General features: G+C 36.5%; 2 protein-coding genes and 1 long non-coding RNA gene across 8 annotated transcripts; all 3 read right to left on the bottom strand.

Moving 5' to 3' along the window:
• Positions 1-298: 298 nt before the first annotated feature.
• On the bottom strand, positions 299-4703 carry LOC138129981 (ATP-binding cassette sub-family C member 4-like). Of its 2 annotated transcripts, none has more exons than XM_069046334.1 (6): positions 4587-4703; positions 4304-4537; positions 3824-4254; positions 1796-3777; positions 1516-1746; positions 299-1468 (listed from the first exon to the last, which is right to left on the bottom strand). In XM_069046334.1, exons 4-6 carry the CDS (start codon positions 2346-2348, stop codon positions 534-536), a joined length of 1719 nt encoding a protein of 572 aa, XP_068902435.1. In that variant the 5' UTR covers positions 2349-3777; positions 3824-4254; positions 4304-4537; positions 4587-4703; the 3' UTR covers positions 299-533. Both variants share the same exon structure in this region, with proteins under 2 accessions (XP_068902435.1, XP_068902436.1).
• Positions 4704-5288: 585 nt separating this feature from the next.
• LOC138129683 (uncharacterized) lies at positions 5289-6373 on the bottom strand. 2 transcript variants are annotated; one of them, XR_011159343.1, is made up of 3 exons: positions 5704-6373; positions 5494-5640; positions 5289-5433 (listed from the first exon to the last, which is right to left on the bottom strand). It is a non-coding gene; the product is annotated as an uncharacterized lncRNA (long non-coding RNA). The 2 variants fall into 2 exon arrangements; XR_011159342.1 differs by having other exon boundaries at positions 5289-5640.
• A 6494-nt stretch (positions 6374-12867) lies between these two features.
• Positions 12868-17799, bottom strand: LOC138129681 (probable multidrug resistance-associated protein lethal(2)03659). 4 transcript variants are annotated; one of them, XM_069045948.1, is made up of 9 exons: positions 17734-17799; positions 17481-17545; positions 17299-17416; positions 17016-17249; positions 16536-16966; positions 16319-16475; positions 14450-16107; positions 14170-14400; positions 12868-14121 (listed from the first exon to the last, which is right to left on the bottom strand). In XM_069045948.1, the coding sequence occupies exons 3-9, from the start codon at positions 17379-17381 to the stop codon at positions 13187-13189; spliced, it is 3729 nt and encodes a 1242-aa protein (XP_068902049.1). In that variant the 5' UTR covers positions 17382-17416; positions 17481-17545; positions 17734-17799; the 3' UTR covers positions 12868-13186. The 4 variants fall into 4 exon arrangements, with proteins under 4 accessions (XP_068902049.1, XP_068902048.1, XP_068902050.1 ...); XM_069045947.1 differs by lacking the exon at positions 17734-17799 and adding an exon at positions 17619-17723; XM_069045949.1 differs by lacking the exon at positions 17734-17799 and adding an exon at positions 17619-17723 and having other exon boundaries at positions 17299-17545.
• Between the last annotated feature and the right edge of the window lie 502 nt (positions 17800-18301).

The following is an 18301-nucleotide window of genomic DNA, read 5'->3' as shown; positions in this document are numbered from 1 at the left end:
CTAAAAAAAAATAATTATTCAAATTCAAATGAATTTTTAATTTCATTGCATTTTTTTGGTTTACAAATGAGACAGTCTAGACAGTAGATTAAAGTGATAAAGTACCTAATAGGCATAATCGTTAGCTTTGAAAATACCTGATAATATGAAAGAGACGTATCCACTTGGTACAAATTTACTAGTAGAATTATATCAATCTATCTCGATGCGACATATCCTTAGCTTTAAATTTTAATTTTAATTATTTAAAAAACTCGAGTAGAGAAGATCTGACCAGTAGAATTTTTCGATTTCTTGAAATAATTAAATAGCAGTGTTTAAAATTTGCTTGTTTATTACTTATATATTTAACTTCTCACATTTTTCTTGGTATCACATTTTACCAAAACTATTGCTTAAATCGAAACAGAAGGGTGCGCGTTGCAGAGGTGGATCGGTACAACAGGATCACAGAAAGATCAAGCTTGAATATAAAATACTTGGAAAATGTTCGAAAGACCCTTCTAGACACCAACGAAACAACACTTCTGTTTTCACATGTTCCCTAGGTCTTCCTTTGAATTTCGAGTAACCAAGCTGTAAAACATTCCATCTGTATCTTGCAAAAGCTGCTGCGGCTCTCCAAATTCGGCGACTCGTCCAGAATCCATTACCAAGATTTTGTCCGAATCCATAACGGTATTCAAACGATGCGCTATGGTCAAAACCGTGCACTCCTTGAATCTTCTTCTAATCGTCAATTGTATTAGCTCATCTGTTTCCAAGTCAATACTAGCAGTGGCTTCATCCAACACGATGATTTTAGCGTTGCGTAAAATGGCTCGAACCAAACAAAGCAACTGTTTTTGTCCCACGCTGAAGTTGTTTCCTTTTTCGATGACCACAGTTTCCAGACCAGAAGGAAGACTAACGATCAGATTCTTCATCTGGACCTCTTCCAGAGCTTGCCAGATTTGACAGTCAGAGTATTCGCCAAACGGATCCAGATTCTTGCGCAACGATCCAATAAACAAAACTGGATCTTGAGGAATGATTGAGATCTTCGCACGAACGATTTGGAGAGGTACCGATTTTGTGTCTACTCCGTCGATAAGAATGGTACCTTCAAAGTGAAACAACCGGAACAGAGCAGACACGAGGGAAGTTTTTCCAGCTCCAGTTCTACCAACAATTCCCAGTTTCTCTCCAGATTTGACAGTGAAACATACTTGGCTGAGGACCAGCGGTTTCTCCGGCGAATATTGCATAGTCACAGATTTGAATTCGACGCTTCCCTCTTGAGGCCACGTTTCTTCTGGCACAAAATGTCCATTGTCTTCTTCAGGAGTGAGGTCGGAGTATTCCAGAACTCGTTCTACAGAAGACATCTGAGAATCGACGTAACTCCACATTTTCATTCCTCCTTGAACCGTTCCTATCAGATCGAGTGATTGAGTGATTGCTAAACTCATCTTTGATGCAGTAGATTCTACAAACGAATTCTTTTTAGATATCGACAACGTTGATCAAACTTACGAGATTCGAAGAGTAGAAAGCTGAAAATAATAAGTACTATGTACATTAAACAAATCATATCAACCCAAAAAGTAAAACTATAAACGATGGTTTTTAACAAGTAAGTAGCAGAAGCGTGGACGTCTTGGTGGTGGTCAAATTCCTGCTGCAAACATTTTTGGGCATCAAAGGCTCTAATAGTAGTTAATCCTTGTACTGACGCTACAAAATGATTCAGTACTGGACTTTTTACTAAAATGTATAAAGCTATTAGAAGAAAATTAAAAGCAACAAAACTTACCTATTCCTTCAGTTCTTCGGATACTCTTGTTGATAGGCTTGAATAGATATAAAAATACGTAAAAAAGGATAATGATTCCAATCGAAGGCAATATTAACCAGTAGTTTGAAATAGAGATGACTACGAATATTCCAATTACGTTGAACATGATGGTTATGACTTCAAATAAAAATACTGAAATATTCTGATCGATGCACATCATATCTTTCGAGAATCTGTTTAAAATGCCTCCAGAAGAATGATAATTGAAAAATTTTATCGGTACCTTCAGAATTGTATCGAACATTGCTTCATGTAACTTGTTTGAAACGTTTATGAAATATTTCACATAGAAGAATAATAATAAGTGAACTAATAACACTAAAATCACTGTGAGAGAGGCATATGTTGTCAAGAAAAACTCAAAACCAAAATGATTCGGATTTTCTGTTAGGTCAAGCCAAAAGGCGACAAAGAAATCAATACCGCTGATTAAAATTTGACCAAATCCAAACATGAAGAGGATCAAGAGAAACATTAACCAGTGACCTGCAAAACAATATTTTTTGTACATATTTTGAGAAGTAGCCTCTGAGGTATGGTGTTCTTTAACTTCTGGCACCGCGTCAAGCCTCTCCAAGGGGACTGTTTCGATTTCATTATTATGTGTCAATTTCTTAAATTTATCAAGTGTTTAACCAGCTGTCAGTTTTCCGTTTTCTATGAAATACACGTGAGTGACTTTTGACAGGTATTTGATTTGGTGGGTGACCAGAACGACACTCTTGCTTTTCAAATAATTTAAAATGCATTCGTTGAAGATGTGTTCAGCTACGTGAGCGTCAACCGCCGACAGAGGATCATCTAGAAGGTAGATGTCAGCGTCTCTGTACACAGCTCTAGCTAAGCTGATTCTAGCTTTCTGGCCTCCACTCAACATCACACCTCTCTCTCCCACCAGTGTTTGGTCACCGTGAGGAAAAAGAGATAAATCGTCTTCCAAAGCGCACACTCTGATCACTTTTTGGTACTTGTCCTGATCCATTTCTTGACCAAACAGAATATTTTGTCTGACACTGGCCGAAAAAATCCAGGCTTCTTGCGCGGCATAAGACACTGCTCCTTCGATATCAACAAACCCTTTGGTTGGCTCAACTTCTTTCAGTATGACTTGGAGGAGTGTTGATTTGCCGCTGCCGGCCGCTCCTGCAATGCCCACCAATTCTCCAGAAGAAACTTCAATGCTGACATCGTTTAATACCGCACTTTTTTCATATTTTACCACAACATGTTTAATACAAAAACCTGATGTGTAAATGGCTTGAGGCGACGTGGACAAAGAGCTGTCGACAATTTTGTTGTACGTTTCTTTTCTGTTGCTCAAATGTTGAGATTCTTGATGTTCGCAAAGTAAGAATTTTTCAATCCTTTGAAGAGAACTTTTGGCTCCTGCGTAAAAAATGAAAGCGTATGCCGTACGTTTCATTACTGTGAGAGTCAAATTTCTGAACAAGTTGAACAACACAAAAAATATTGCGCCGTAAATGGTGATTTAGTTAAGAGAGTGGTCAAAACACAAAAGAAAACTGCTATTTTGTCTAGATAGAGACTAAAACACAAATTAGTGATCCGGAGAAGGTTAGGTTTGAGCAGTTGTGCAATTTCAGTTCTGAAAATAAGAACAAACAGATGTCTATAAAAAAATCTAAATTAGTTACTGATTTCAAACGACAGTTTAATCAGGAGAACAAAAAGATAGGAAAAATATAGAAAAAATGAAGAAGAAGAAAGTTGAATGCGATGCAAATTTATAAGAATATCAATAATAATATTAATAAGTACTCACTTTCTAGAAAGATCCACTAGTTTGGAGAAAGGTTTTTCCCAAGTATACATTTTGATAACTTGAATTCCACAAATGATATCGCTCATTAGACGAATCCTGTGATCAGTCTTTGGGGCAACTCTCAAGTTCTGATTTGCGATATGCCTAACCGTATAAGCTGAAACAAATTTTGTAATTTAGTTGAACCATTAGGAACCACAGACCTTGGAGAAAAATAAACAGAAATAATATCAGAAATCCGACAATGACAGTTTTCCCCAAAACAACGTCCAAGTAATACAACCCTACTAGAATCTTGACAGGACCGATCCAGGTGTTATGAAAAAAGACAAGCACATCAATGAATCTCTCAACGTCATTAGACAATAAATTAACCATTTGACCCAAAGTGAATTTTTGACAAGTCTCTTTTTTCAGTTTCAAGTACTTCCTGTAGACGAGGGAAGAACAAGCTATGCGAACTTTTATTCCCAAAGAAACGAGTTCTGAATACAAGTGGTGAGTGTACAAGACTCGGAGGAGATTCAACAGTACAATTGCTAAAGCAAACATACAGGCCTCTTGTTTTGTGATACTTTTGACTTGCGGATCCAAATACTTCAGCAATTGTTTCAAACAGAGGGGTGGCAAAAATCTGAAATAGGAAAGATTTTCTTTCGCGAAATATCGAGATGCATACGTACGTGGTAGCAAGCTCCAGTAGCAGCATTAAAACACCGTAAGCGATGTATTTTCTACCAAACATTCCGTACAGTACCCTCAATAGAGAGGGTCTTTTGCAAGACTTCTCTTCTTTGTGCCATTTTTCTTCCAGTTCATTTCCCAGGTCTTCGGAACTGTGCTCGGCGAGATTTGGATAAAGATTTTCTTCGGTGAAGTCGTTCTTGTAATATTTTATGATTATTGGTAACTGCCAACTGAAAGTTTTGATCAGGTCAAAAAAGATTCTCGTCGAGAGAAAATTACCAAAACAAGAACTGTGACAGACAATTTGCTCTGTCCTTCGGATGGATTTTTCTTTTGAGTTGAGTTTTTTCGGGTTTCTGCATTTTTTAAAATTGCCTCTAAAGAATAAGTTATTATTTTGTATTTGTCACACACATAAAGCCTTCACTTACGAGACAATAAATTGCGTTTTGGAGGTAAATTATTTAGATATCATTTTTTCCATTTTGATTTTTTTACTCTCAATGTGACGTCAATATGTGAAAACTTTGACGGACGTTACTTACCAAGCAAAATAAAAAAAAAAAAATTCTCTTTACTTTTCCAATGTTTTTTCTGTTAATCGTTATAGCCTTGCGATACTAATGACCTCACTTTAAGGCAATAGGCTAATGGAAGTATAAAATTCGTTATCTTTGTAATGGTAAAACTTAGCATAAAAAATAAGTTTTAAATCGATATGATTTATAGGTACTATCGGTGGACATAAAAACCTAGGACAAACGTCACAATTGTATAAAGTCAAAAATCAGAAATATACATTTGGTAAATTTGGCTTTTTACAAACAAGGTTATAAAAATTATGACATATTGTCAGAAACACCAAGTTAAAGTTCAGTTCTTTTTTGCGCGATTGTACTCTATTTGGTTGTTTACCACGTCTGTTTCCAAGATGGTAAGCTCTGTTTACTCGTTGCTAACGATAAACTCGATGGTAAGTAATTTTTGGTGTTCTAGAACGGTAAGTAAAGTTTATTCAAAATTAATCGATTATTATAATAATTTTTATGTAGACAGAAGTTGAAGCCAAGATGTGGGGGCACTTTCTGGAAACTCATAAAGCTCTTGTAGTCGGCTTTCCTTGGCGCTGCAATGAAAAAGCATTAGCAAACTTGCCGCGACATTGGCATTGTCAAAATTTTCATACCCCGCATTTTCCTTGTCTTCTTGATTACACATTGAGATCGTTGGTTTCGAAAATTCTTCATTTATGTAGACGGAAGTTGAAGACAAGATGTTAGCACTATCTGGAAACTCACACGGCTCTTGTAGTCGGCCTACCTTGCCGCTGGCGCTGCAATGAAATAATTTTAGTAACAGACTTGCCGTGACATTAGAATTGTCAAAATGTTCATACCCCGGATTTTTCTTGTCTTCTTGAATACATATTGAGTTCGCTGGTTTCGAAAATTCTTGATTTATGTAGACAGAAGTTGAAGACAAGATGTTAGTACTTTCTGGAAACTCACACGGCTCTTGTGGTCGGCATTCCTTGCCGCTGCAATGAAATAATATTAGCGAACTTGCCGCGACATTAGTATTATCAAAATTTTCATACCACAAATTTTCCTTGTCTTCTTAATTACACGTTGAGGTCGTTAGTTTCAAAAATTCTTTATCTGTGACGCCACCCACATTCAAAGTTTCTTCTACAATATCCATTTCGTTTTCGGAATCACTAATATCACTCATTTTACTGCTTGTTTTTCAACACAACTGACGATATTTGCGTACAAAAACTGCAATGGCGGTAGTTGTTTGCAGATTGCCTTAGAAACGCGATACAAAAATCGACATTGTGGCAACACGATGTGAAGGGCGTCGTATCGCATTGCATTCTAGTTAGGAATGTTTTGTAATAAATATTCAATCGCGCAAAAAATCTCATAAGCATGACGAACGTTAATGACAATGTACGGATCTCAGACAATATTGGAGTCGTCGCAAGCTCCTCCTCCAAACAATTGTCTTCGATCCGTACATTGTCATTACCGTTCTTTATACTTAATATACTATAACGTTCTTTTCATTGACAATGATTTTATATAATAACACAATTGATCTAGCATCTCTTACGTTCAAAGAGTTAATTTTAAATACTGACAATTTTTATTTTGAGTGACAATTCAAAAGTCTGATATACAATGAGCAAATTTTGGATGTCCCAGGTTTTAATGTCCACAGATAGTACATTAATATTTTGTAAACCTGCAAAAGAATCGTGAAGTTTTTAATTGCTTGGATAAGAAACTTTAAATGACCCGACATAATGACCTGCTTTGGGTACGAATTTAAAAAGGTTACAAACTTCGGAATTACTAACGACGCCATTATTTGTAGAAGCGCGTACAAATCTGTCAGCGAATGAGAAAATACGGAAACAAATCAAGATGTGCTTTTTGTAGAATCATGTGGCGCGCCAGAGACGAATCGTAAAAGCGAATTACAAATGAATAATCAGAAAGAGAATCAAAGAAAGGCGCCAAAGAGAAAGTTGCAACGATCAAGTCCGATTGATAAAAGCTCAGGCGCCGTAGATGTGGAAGTGTCATCCTCATAAAGTTAAGTTGCTGCAATAATTAGGCCAAGACGACTCTTTCTTTACTGCCGAAGGCTGTTAGTTATAGCCAACAAGACATAACTTTGTTTTTGACGAAGTGATGAGGCTTGATTTCTGGTTTCGATAACTTACAGAATCATAGAACTTGGTTAGCATAATAATACCCATAGAATTTTTGAGATGCCACTACATCCAATTAAAACTGGTGTCCCTAATACGAATCATTGGACCAATCTTTTTTACTGAAACTATCAAGGCTAAAGAATATGAAATTAATTGGTGGAAATTAACTGGATGATTTGGAACTAACAAACGGCCATTAAACAAGATTGAGCTAATGCTCACACGGCACGACCGACAACTAATTATTTGGAGGTGGTTTTCGTCACTCACCAAATCTTGTATTGTCGCAATGTGAGGAAAATGTATGTTTAGGAGAAAAGAAAAAGTGGTAAATGCGACAAATAATAGAAACGTTTAATTTTAAAAGATGAAATTATTAGTGAAGACAAAATAAATACTTCCATATTAAAAAGAAAAAAAAAACATCCTACACCATTTCGCGAGCTTTTTTCCCAGACGCTTTCAAACCAAGAGACTTTTATTTAATAGTCAATGAGCAAAACGTTCGAGAAGCTACCAATTTCTTTCCTGCCGCTTCTTCACCAGGTTTAGATGGCATGAGACCACAATACTTGAAAGATATATCTTTGTCAGCGGGTGAAACAGGTCAGCAGGCACTATGAGCTTTAACAAAACTGTGCAATTTTTTATTGTCTGGTCAACTTCTTTCATAAATTTGTCATTCATTCGACAGATAAAAGAGGAAATGGCGGGAATAGTAGAGGAGAGCAAAGTACGAAGAAAGGAATTAGCGGCAGTGAGAGAGAAGAAGGGAGAGCAAGAAAGAGAGGACATGCCGAAATCGTCAGAAGTAAGGAAAGAAAGCAGCTAGAGAGAAAGAGAAGAGGGTAGGACGCCGAAAGAAGACAAGAACCCACTCAGAAATAGTTCCAGAACGAGAAGATCACCAAATAGAAGCGAAGAATAAAATCAAAGGAAATGGATAAGGAACTGAAAACAACCATGATTAGAGAGATAAGAGAGGAGATCAAAACGCTAAGAAAGGAATCAGCGGAAGTGAGAGAGGAGAATCCAGGAGCTAAGGAAAGCGACAGTGAGAGAGGATATGAGAGGAAGAGAAGAAAAAGGGCAGGCGGAGAAAGCAGATTGGATGAAAAGGATGAAAATGATGGAACAAAGAGAAAAGGAGGAGAAGAAGAATAATATTATAATAACTGGAATAGGGGCAATAAGTGGAAATACAGGGTGTGGCACAACTCACGCCCCAGAGGAAAATGACTTGTGCCGACAGCACTAACATTACTGGAAAGACTGATTCTTTTTTCTTATCTACTTTTTTAATCGACTTAGAAGCATATCAAATCCACCAATCCCGTTAGTCAAGCTCGAAAAAACTAGGGGAGAACAGAATGAATGAGGGCGTTGCTTGGTTTCCAAAAATATTATCATTCTACTCAAAATATCTGGTCAACTGTATTTTATTGTCAAATTTAGCACATTATTGCACTGTCAAAAAAATGTAGGTTAAGAATAATGTCAATAAATTTAATAAAAGTTGTAATCGTATAGCCCGCAACTATTAATACAAATTTATTATTGGGCGGAAGTCGTAAAGCAAACAACAAATGGTGGTTCTAAAAAGAAGCGAGTTTAATAGAACGAAAGCAAATAATAACAAAACGAAACACAAACAAAACTCAAAGAAAGAAGAATTAAAGGAGATGCTCAAAATGTCCACCATTCATTTCGAGACACAGTTGTGCACGCCGTAGTAAGTTTAATTTAGAGGCTCTGACCATTTCAGGTGTAATTGTTGCAAAAGCAACAACGTTTTTCACGTACCCCCCAACGATTACGATACATTCGATTCAAAATACCTTGCACATTGTGACTGAAATGGGGTGGTGCCCCGTCATGTTTGAACCACTGATTTACGAGAAAAATCAATGGAATATTTTCAAGTAAATGAGCCAGTTCCATGTTTAAAAAGTTTGCGTACACAGCTCCTGTTAAACGCATAGGGAATTCAAAAGGTCCGATCTGAAAATAAAGAATACCTAAACACGCTTTCTTTATTTTTTAAAATCTTGACTTACCACTGAATCTTCCACTAGTCCTGACTACAAATTTACGGAAAATCGACGCTGAAATGCACGCGGATAAGTAGTACTTGGATTATCGTACGACCAGACATACAAATTTCGATGGTTGAAACATCCCTGCCGACCAAAACTTGATTCATCCGAAAACAAGATCTGTGAAATAAAATTTTCATCTTCTGCCGCTTTATTAAGCAACCAAACACACACATTTCTTCGAGCAGGGTAATCTTCTGGTTCGAGATGTTGCACCCGAGTATAGTGGAAAGGAGGAAGTATGTTCTCATTCAAAACGCAATGTACCGATCTGCTGGAGATATCTACCTCTTGGGCAATTTCTCTTATACTCCTAGTTCCATCTTCTTCAACGATATTCAGTGTTGCCTCTTCATTAGCCAAGGTCCGTGCGGTTCGTGCACCTCCGCCAATTTCATTTCGATTCGGCAAAACTTTCCCTGTTTCTTGAGCCCTAGCAAGTACTCTCAAAATTGCTTTGTGATCAGGAGAAGGTCGGTCAGGAAAACGATCAGAGAAAATTCTTGCTGCCTCCCTAGCGTTCCGTCCGCATTCTCCAAAGATAATCAACATCTCAACATAATCGGCAGCTGAATACATCTCGGCAGAGTTTTGCAACACGATTTCAGATCTTGAGAAAACACAATGACAAATTAAAATGTTTAAATTGTCAAGATGACACAAACATCTGTCAAAAAAAGCAGTGGACCATTTGAGTATAAAAAGTTTCGCGCGGTTCGATAATATTCGATTGCGTAGCGACCAATTAAGTCCTCGATGGTATTCTCGTCTGATTGGTCAATTTCGCAATGTCTTTTCTCGCTTATTTTGAGAGTAAAATAAATATAGTTTTTAATTTACGTTTCAGCGTAATCCCACGAATTTGCCAGTCTTCTGTGGGGCGTCAGTCCTGCCATTCCCTGTATAGAGACGGGGTGGAAGAATGGTTAGAAAGGGAGATAGGGGTGGAAGTAAATGTAAAGGAAGCATTTAAAATAAATAAAGATAAGATGATGCTGGCAAAAATAGAGTAATAAAAATCTTGTTTTTTGGAATGGATATATTTTAAGTTGTAAACAGGAATCAGAAAACCCGTAGGGCAAATAAAGCTCACTTGCTACTATATGGTGCGTCTTTATGTGCCCTTCATAAGAAAGATGGAGGAATTAGACCAATCGCTATAGGAAAATGTTTACGAAGATTGACTTCAAAGCTAGCCTGTTTTCAAAGTCGTAATATTGTAAATTCGTATTTAACTCCACACCAAGCTAGGATGCGAAGCAGCAATTCATACCACACGAACTTTTGTGAATAACGACCAAAACCGTGGCAAAGTTCTTCTTAAATTACATTTCAAAAACGCATTTAACTCAGTCGAAAGTGTCATATCGCACTTCTTTATCCTTATCTAATAGGAATGCTTCAACTTTATTTTTCGGTGATCATTTAATTTCTTTTTCTGTTGGAGCCCAGCAAGGAGACCTTGTGGTCCTATGATTTTTAGTCTTGCTATTTACCAATTATTTTATCTTTGGATTCTCAACTGAATATTTGGTATTTAGATGATGAAATCTTAGCTGATTACCCAGAAGTAGTTTTGTCTAACTTTAAGAAAGTTATCGATTTATCCAGAAAAATTGGTTTTGAATTAAACTTTAACAAATGCGAGATCTTTTGCTGTTCTGGAGACACAGATTTAAAAGTCATAAAGGAATTTCAAAATTTAGCACCAGGTATTAAAATTTGTGACCGAGGAAGTTTATCTCTTTTAGGCTCTCCAATCTTTGACCAAGGTTTCAAAAACACTGTCGAAAAAACTATAATTACAATATTTTAAACAAAGCTGAACTTCTTAGCAGACATGTGGCTTATACTTTAACCAAGAACTGTCTTTTCATGCCAAAATTTAATTTTTTATTAAGAACAACTCCATTTTGGAGATGTTCTAATTATGTCAATTCAACTGATTCTTCTTTAAAGTCTTCTTTAGAAAAAATACTTAATTTACTTTTAACTGATTTACAATGGTGTCAGTCCACTTTACCGATTAGATTTGGTGGACTGGGAATTCGCCGCATTTCAAATATTTGCTTCCATGCTTTCTTATCTTCAATTCATGGTGTTAAAAAGCTGTTTCTCTATTACTAAATTCAAAGGATAATGAGCTTATTATTCACTATCATGATGAAGCTTCAGAAGTCTGGGACGTGGAAAATGAGAACGAAAGACCAACAATTTCACAATTTCAGAAATATTGGGATAATATCAATGTCAAACGAATAATTGCCAATGACTTAATCTTTAATTCACTTAGAGACTTGGCTCGTTTTAAGGCTTTGCAATGCAGAGAATCAGGATCTTGGTTACATGCAATACCTTCTCCTAATATTGGTACTCTTTTAGATAACACTTCCTTCCAAGTTTGTATTGGTTTAAGATTGGGTTGTAATCTTTGTACACCTCATATTTGCAAATGCAATGTGAAAGTTGACGAAATTGGTATCCACGGTTTAAGTTGTTCCAAAAGTAGTGGTAGATTTTCCAGAAATTAATTCTATTATCAACCGGTCTTTGATTTCTATTCATGTTAATTCAACGTTAGAACCAAACGGACTGCCTCGAGATGATGGAAAACGCCCAGATGGGATGACTTTAGTACCATGGATTAAAGGTCAACCTTTAGTTTGCGACGTTACTACAGGGCAAGTCACATAAGGTTTATTTCTGAATTTATTTTGTACGCAACCAAGAATACTAATTACGCTGACCACTTGATACCATTTATAATGTGATTTTATTTAGTAATCCACGTAGGTATGTAATTTGGCTAAAAATGTCAAAATGACAGTTGATGAATTTAATTTTTGATTTCATTAATCAGAACAGGAAAACGTCATTGTGACATTTTTACCCAAATTACATACCTACGTTGATTACTAAATTAAATCACATTATAAATGGTATCAAGTAGTCAGCGTCATTAGTATTTTTGGTTGCGTACAAAATAAATTCAGAAATAAGCCTTACGTGACTTGCCCTGTATATTTAAAGGTTTAGCCTTTGAAACCTTAGGCCCTTGGTGCAAAGAAACCATCGATTTCATTAGTGTCATCGGAAACCGACTTATTGCGGAATCAGGCGATTCAAAATCAAAGAAATTCCTTTTTGAGAGGATTTCCTTTGCCATTCAACGTGGAAACGCTGCAAGCATTCGGGGCACTTTTCCAGAATCCGCATTGCAGTATTTTTCTTTTGGTTTTCCTCTTTTGTCAATTGTATTTCACTATTTCCTATCTCTATTAAATGTCGAAGTGACGTAAATATGAAATAGTTTTGAGAAATAGTGAAATACAATTGAGAAAAGAGGAAAACCAAAAGTAAAACAGTGTATTATCGGAAATTTTTGTATTACAAAACAAAAATGTTGTGTACTTAAGTCGATTAATTATATTGTTTTTTCTTCCGGATTTGATTTGATATAATTGAATTTACCTTCTCAAGTTAAGGAACACCGGAGTGAAGGAATGCGCAACACAAGGCTTTAGAAACTCTACTGTAATTCCGCAGACCATTGGTTCATCACTTGCGTGACAATATCAATAAATTGACTCAGTCAATTCCGAAATAAGTTTTGACTGAACTTTGAAGTGAAGCATTGAGTCTATTGGCAACATGTTTTTCTTTGCTTTTCGTTGTAGCTATATTGGGAAATCAAACTACCGTTAAAATTTTTCGTAATCAATGATTCCATTTTTCACTCGTGTTTTATTCAGAACTCATTACAATAAACTTAAAAACACAAGTATGTTTAACAAATGTGACAATGAGGAAAAAATGTTATAACATCTTTCAAAGAAAGGGATTCGTCCATGTCTGTGTATAGATTGATATATGTTTTTCTTGCTGTAGGTTTTTATAGTGGTGACGTTAGTTTAGATGTCAGCTCTTACTAAAAGAGATTATTACGCGTTGCAGAGGTGAGTTGGTACCAGAGAATCACAAAAAAATCTAGCCTGAATATAAAATATTTGGAAAATGTTCGAAAGAACCTTCTAGACACCAACGAAACAATACTTTTATTTTCACATGTTCCCTAGGTCTTCCTTTGAATTTCGAGTAACCAAGCTGTAAAACATTCCATCTGTATCTTGCAAAAGTTGCTGCGGCTCTCCAAATTCGGCGACTCGTCCAGAATCCATTACCAAGATTTTGTCCGAATCCATAACGGTATTCAAACGATGCGCTATGGTCAAAACCGTGCACTCCTCGAATCTTCTTCTAATCGTGAATTGTATTAGCTCATCTGTTTCCAAGTCAATACTCGCAGTGGCTTCATCCAACACGATGATTTTAGCGTTGCGTAAAATGGCTCGAACCAAACAAAGCAACTGCTTTTGTCCCACGCTAAAGTTGTTTCCTCCTTCGATCACCACGGTTTCCAAACCAGAAGGAAGACTAACGATCAGATTCTTCATTTGGACCTCTTCCAGAGCTTGCCAGATTTGACAGTCAGAGTATTCGCCAAACGGATCCAGATTCTTGCGCAACGATCCAATAAACAAAACTGGATCTTGAGGAATGATGGAGATGTTCGCACGAACAATTTGGAGAGGTACCGATTTTGTGTCAACTCCGTCGATGAGAATGGTACCTTCAAAGTGAAACAAGCGGAACAGAGCAGACACGAGAGAAGTCTTTCCAGCTCCAGTTCTACCAACAATTCCCAATTTCTCTCCAGATTTGACAGTAAAACATACTTGGTTGAGGACTATCGGTTTCTCCGGCGAATATTGCATAGCCACAGATTTGAACTCGACGTTTCCCTCTTGAGGCCACGTGTCTTGTGGCACAAAATGTCCATTGTCTTCTTCAGGAGTGAGGTCACTATACTCCAGAACTCGTTCTACAGAAGTCATTGTAGCATCGACGTCACTCCACATTTTCATTGCTGCTTGAGCCATTCCTATCAAGTCGAGTGATTGGGTGATGGCTAAACCCACCTTTGATGCAGTAGATTCTAGAAACAAAATCTTCTTTAGGTATCGACAACGTTGATCGAACTTACGAGTTTCGAAGAGAAGAAAGCTGAAAATAATAAGCACTATGTATATTACACATATCATGTCAACCCAAAAAGTAAAAGAATAAATAATTGCTTTTAACAAGTAAAAAGCAGAAGCGTGAACGTCTTGGTGATGGTCAAATTCCTGTTGCAAACATTTTTGGGCATCAAGGGCTCTAATAGTAGTTAATCCGCGTACCGTTGTTACAAAATGATTCAGTACTGGACTTTTTACTAAAATGTATAGAGGTCATAAAAGATAGTCAAAAGCAATGAAACTCACCGATTCCTTCAGTTCTTCGGATATTCTTGTTGATAGGTTTGAATAGATGTGCAAATATGTAAAAAAGGATAATAAGTCCTATCGCAGGGAAAGTTAACCAGAGATTCGAAACAGAGATGACGACCAAAATTCCAATAACGTTGAACATGAGGGTTATGACCTCAAATAAAAATACTGAAATCCTCTGATCGATGCAAACCATATCTTTCGAAAATCTGTTTAAAATGCGTCCAGAAGAGTGATCATTGAAAAATTTTATCGGTACCTTGAGAATTGTATCGAACAATGCTTTATGAAACTTGTTCGAAACTTTTATGAAATATTTCACATAGAATAATGATAATAAGTGAACTGATAACACTAAAATCACCGTCAGAGAGGCATAAGCTGTCAGGAAATTTTGAGGTGACCATATTTTTTTCCATTCAAAACCAAAATGCTTGGGATTTTCTGTCAGGTCAATCCAAAATGCGACAAAGAAGTCAGTACTACTGCTTATAAATTGAGCAAAACCAAACATGAGCAAGATGAAGAGACACATTAACCAGTGACCCGCGAAACAATATTTTTTGTACGGATTTGGAGAAGTTGCTTCTGAGCTGCGGTGTTCTTTGACTTCTGACACTGCGTCATATTTTTTCAACGCAATTGTTTCAGTGTTATTATCTTTTGCATACTTATTAGCTTTATTTAGAGTTTCACCAGCTGTCAGTTTTCCGTTTTCTATGAAATATACTTGATTGACTTTTGAGAGGTATTTGATTTGATGGGTGACCAAAACGACACTCTTGCTTTTCAAATAATTTAAAATGCATTCGTTGAAGATGTGTTCAGCTACGTGAGCGTCAACCGCCGACAGAGGATCATCCAGAAGGTAGATATCAGCGTCTCTGTAAACAGCTCTAGCCAAGCTGATTCTAGCTTTCTGACCTCCACTCAACATCACACCTCTCTCCCCTACCAGTGTTTGGTCACCGTGAGGAAAAAGAGATAAATCGTCTTCCAGAGCGGTCACTCTGATCACCTTTTGGTACTTGTCTTGATCCATTTCTTGACCAAACAGGATATTTTGTCTGACACTGGCCGAAAAAATCCAGGCTTCTTGCACAGCATACGACACTGCTCCTTCGACATCCACGAATCCTTTGGTTGGCTCAATTTCTTTTAATATAACTTGGAGGAGTGTTGATTTGCCACTGCCGGCTGCTCCTGCGACTCCCACCAGTTCTCCAGAAGAAGCTTCAAGGTTGACATCATTTAAAACTGCATTTTCTTCAAATTTTATCACAACATGTTTAATAGAAAAACCTAATGGACGAGGCGACAAAGAGTTGTTGACAACTTTGTTGTACATTTCTTCTTTGTTGCTCAAATGTTGAGATTCTTGATGTTCGCAAAGCAAGAATTTTTCAATCCTTTGAAGAGAACTTTTGGCTTCTGCGAAAAAAATGAAAGCGTATGCCATTCGTCTCGCCACTGTAAGAGCCAAACTAGTGTAGAAGTTGAGCAAGGCAAAAAAATATTGGGCCGTAAATGGTAATTTAGTTAAGAGAGTTGTTAATACACAAAAGAAAACTGCTATTTTGCCTAGATAGGTACAAAAACAGAAATTAGTGATCCGGAGAAGATTAGGTTTGAGCAATTGTGCGATTTCAGTTCTGAAAATAAGAAAAAGCATAATGTATTTTAAAAAATAAATCAAATACTGATTTAAAACGAATGGTGTAATTGTGTAATTAATTGAATGAATGGAATAATAAAAGAGAATTTAGGAAAAAGAGAAATAAAGAAAAAGATGAAGAAAAAGAATGTCGAATGTGATGCAAATTTGTAAGAATATCAACGAGAATATTAATAATACGTCCTCACTTTCTAGAAATTTCAACTAGCTTGGAAAAAGGTTTTTCCCAAGTATACATTTTGATAACTTGAATTCCACAAATGATATCGTCCATTAGACGAATTCTGTGGTCAGTTTTTCGAGCAACTTTCAATTTCTGATTTGCCATGTGCCTAACCGTATAAGCTGAAAATTACAAAATAAAATAAATTGTGTAATTTAGTTGAACCATCAGGAACCACAAACCTTGTATAAAGATGAACAGAAATAATATCAGAAATCCGACCATGGCAGATTTACCCAAAACAACGTCCAAATAATATAACCCCAATACAATCTTGAGAGGACCGATCCAGCAGTTATGAAAAAAGGCAAACACATCGTGGAATCTCTCAACGTCATTGGACAATAAATTAACCATTTGACCCAAAGTGAATTTTTGACAAGTCTCTTTTTTCAGTTTCAAGTACTTCCTGTACACGAGAGTAGAACAAGCTATCTGAACTTTTATTCCCAAAGAAGTGAATTCCAAATACAACCGGTGAGTGTACAAGACTCGGAGGAGATTCAGCAGTACAATTGCCAAAGCAATCATACATGCCTCTTGTTTTGTAATGCCTTTCTCTTGCGGGTCGAAATATTTTAGAAATTGTTTCAAACAGAGGGGTGTCAAAAATCTAAAATAGTAAAGATTTTCTTTCGCGAAATATCGAGATGCATACGTACGTGGTAGCAAGCTCCAGCAGCAGCATTAAAACACCATAAGCGATGTATTTTCTACCAAACATGCCGTACAGTACCCTAAATAGAGAGGGTCTTTTGCTAGACTTCTCTTCTTCGTGCCATTTTTCCTCCAATTCATTTCCCAGGCCTTCAGAACTGTGTTCGGCGAGATTTGGATAAAGATTTTCTTCGGTAAAGTCGTTCTTGTAATATTTTATGATTATTGGTAACTGCCAACTGAAAGTTTTGATCAGGTCAAAGAAGATTCTCGCCAAGAAAAAATTACCAAAACAAGAACTGTGACAAACAATTTGCTCTGTCCTTCGGATGGATTTTTCTTTTGAATTGAGTTTTTTCGGGTTTCTGCATTTTTTTAAATTGCCTCTAAAGAATACGTTTCTCTTCTGTAACAGGTCCAGTGAGGATGCAGTTTTGAAAGGAACAAATTTAAAACAATGCAAAACTCACAGAATAGTCAAGGGTGTAATAGCCAAAGAGACACTAGCGGTACTCTTCTTTTGAGTTGTGGTTGCCTGGAAATGATTTTAGAAACAACGCAGTTAGAATTATTTTCGTATTTCTCACACACATAAAGCCTTCACTTACGAGACAATAAATTGCGTTTTGGAGGTAAATTATTTAGATATCATCTTTTCCATTTTGATTTATTTTGCTCACAATGTGCCGTCAATATGTGAAAACTTTAATGGACGTTACTTACCAAGCAAAATAGAAAAAGACCTTTTTCTTTACCTTTCTAATGTTTTTTCTGTTAATCGTTATAGCCTTGCGATACTAATGAGCTCAGTTTGACGCAATAGGCGCAATAGTATAAAATTCGTTATCTTTGTAATGGCAAAACTTACCATAAGAAATAAATTCTAATTCGATATGGTTTATATTAATATTTTGTAAACTTGCAAAGGAATCGTGAAGTTTTTCATTACTTGGATAAAAAAAAAACTCTCAATGACCTGCTTTGTGTACGAATTTAAGAAGGTTAGGGACTTCAGAATTACTAACGACACCATTATTTGTAGAAGCGCGTCCAAATCTGTCAGCGAATGAGAAAATACGAAAACAAGTCAAGATGTGCTTTTTGCAGAATCATGCGACGCGCCAGAGACGAATCGTGAAAGGGAATTGCAAATGAGTAATCAGAAGGAGTATCAAAGAAAGACGCCAAAGAGAAAGTTGCAACGATCAAGTCCGATTGATAAATGGCTTCAAGCTCAGGCGCCATAGATGTGGATGTATCATCCTCGTAAAATTAAGTTGCTGCAATAATT

The sequence above is a fragment of the Tenebrio molitor genome, chromosome 4 (genome assembly GCF_963966145.1).
Source record: "Tenebrio molitor chromosome 4, icTenMoli1.1, whole genome shotgun sequence".
NCBI classification, from domain to species: Eukaryota; Metazoa; Arthropoda; class Insecta; order Coleoptera; family Tenebrionidae; genus Tenebrio; species Tenebrio molitor.
The sequence above is the reverse complement of the archived record's forward strand: the minus strand, read 5'-3'. Positions and strand labels throughout refer to the sequence as shown.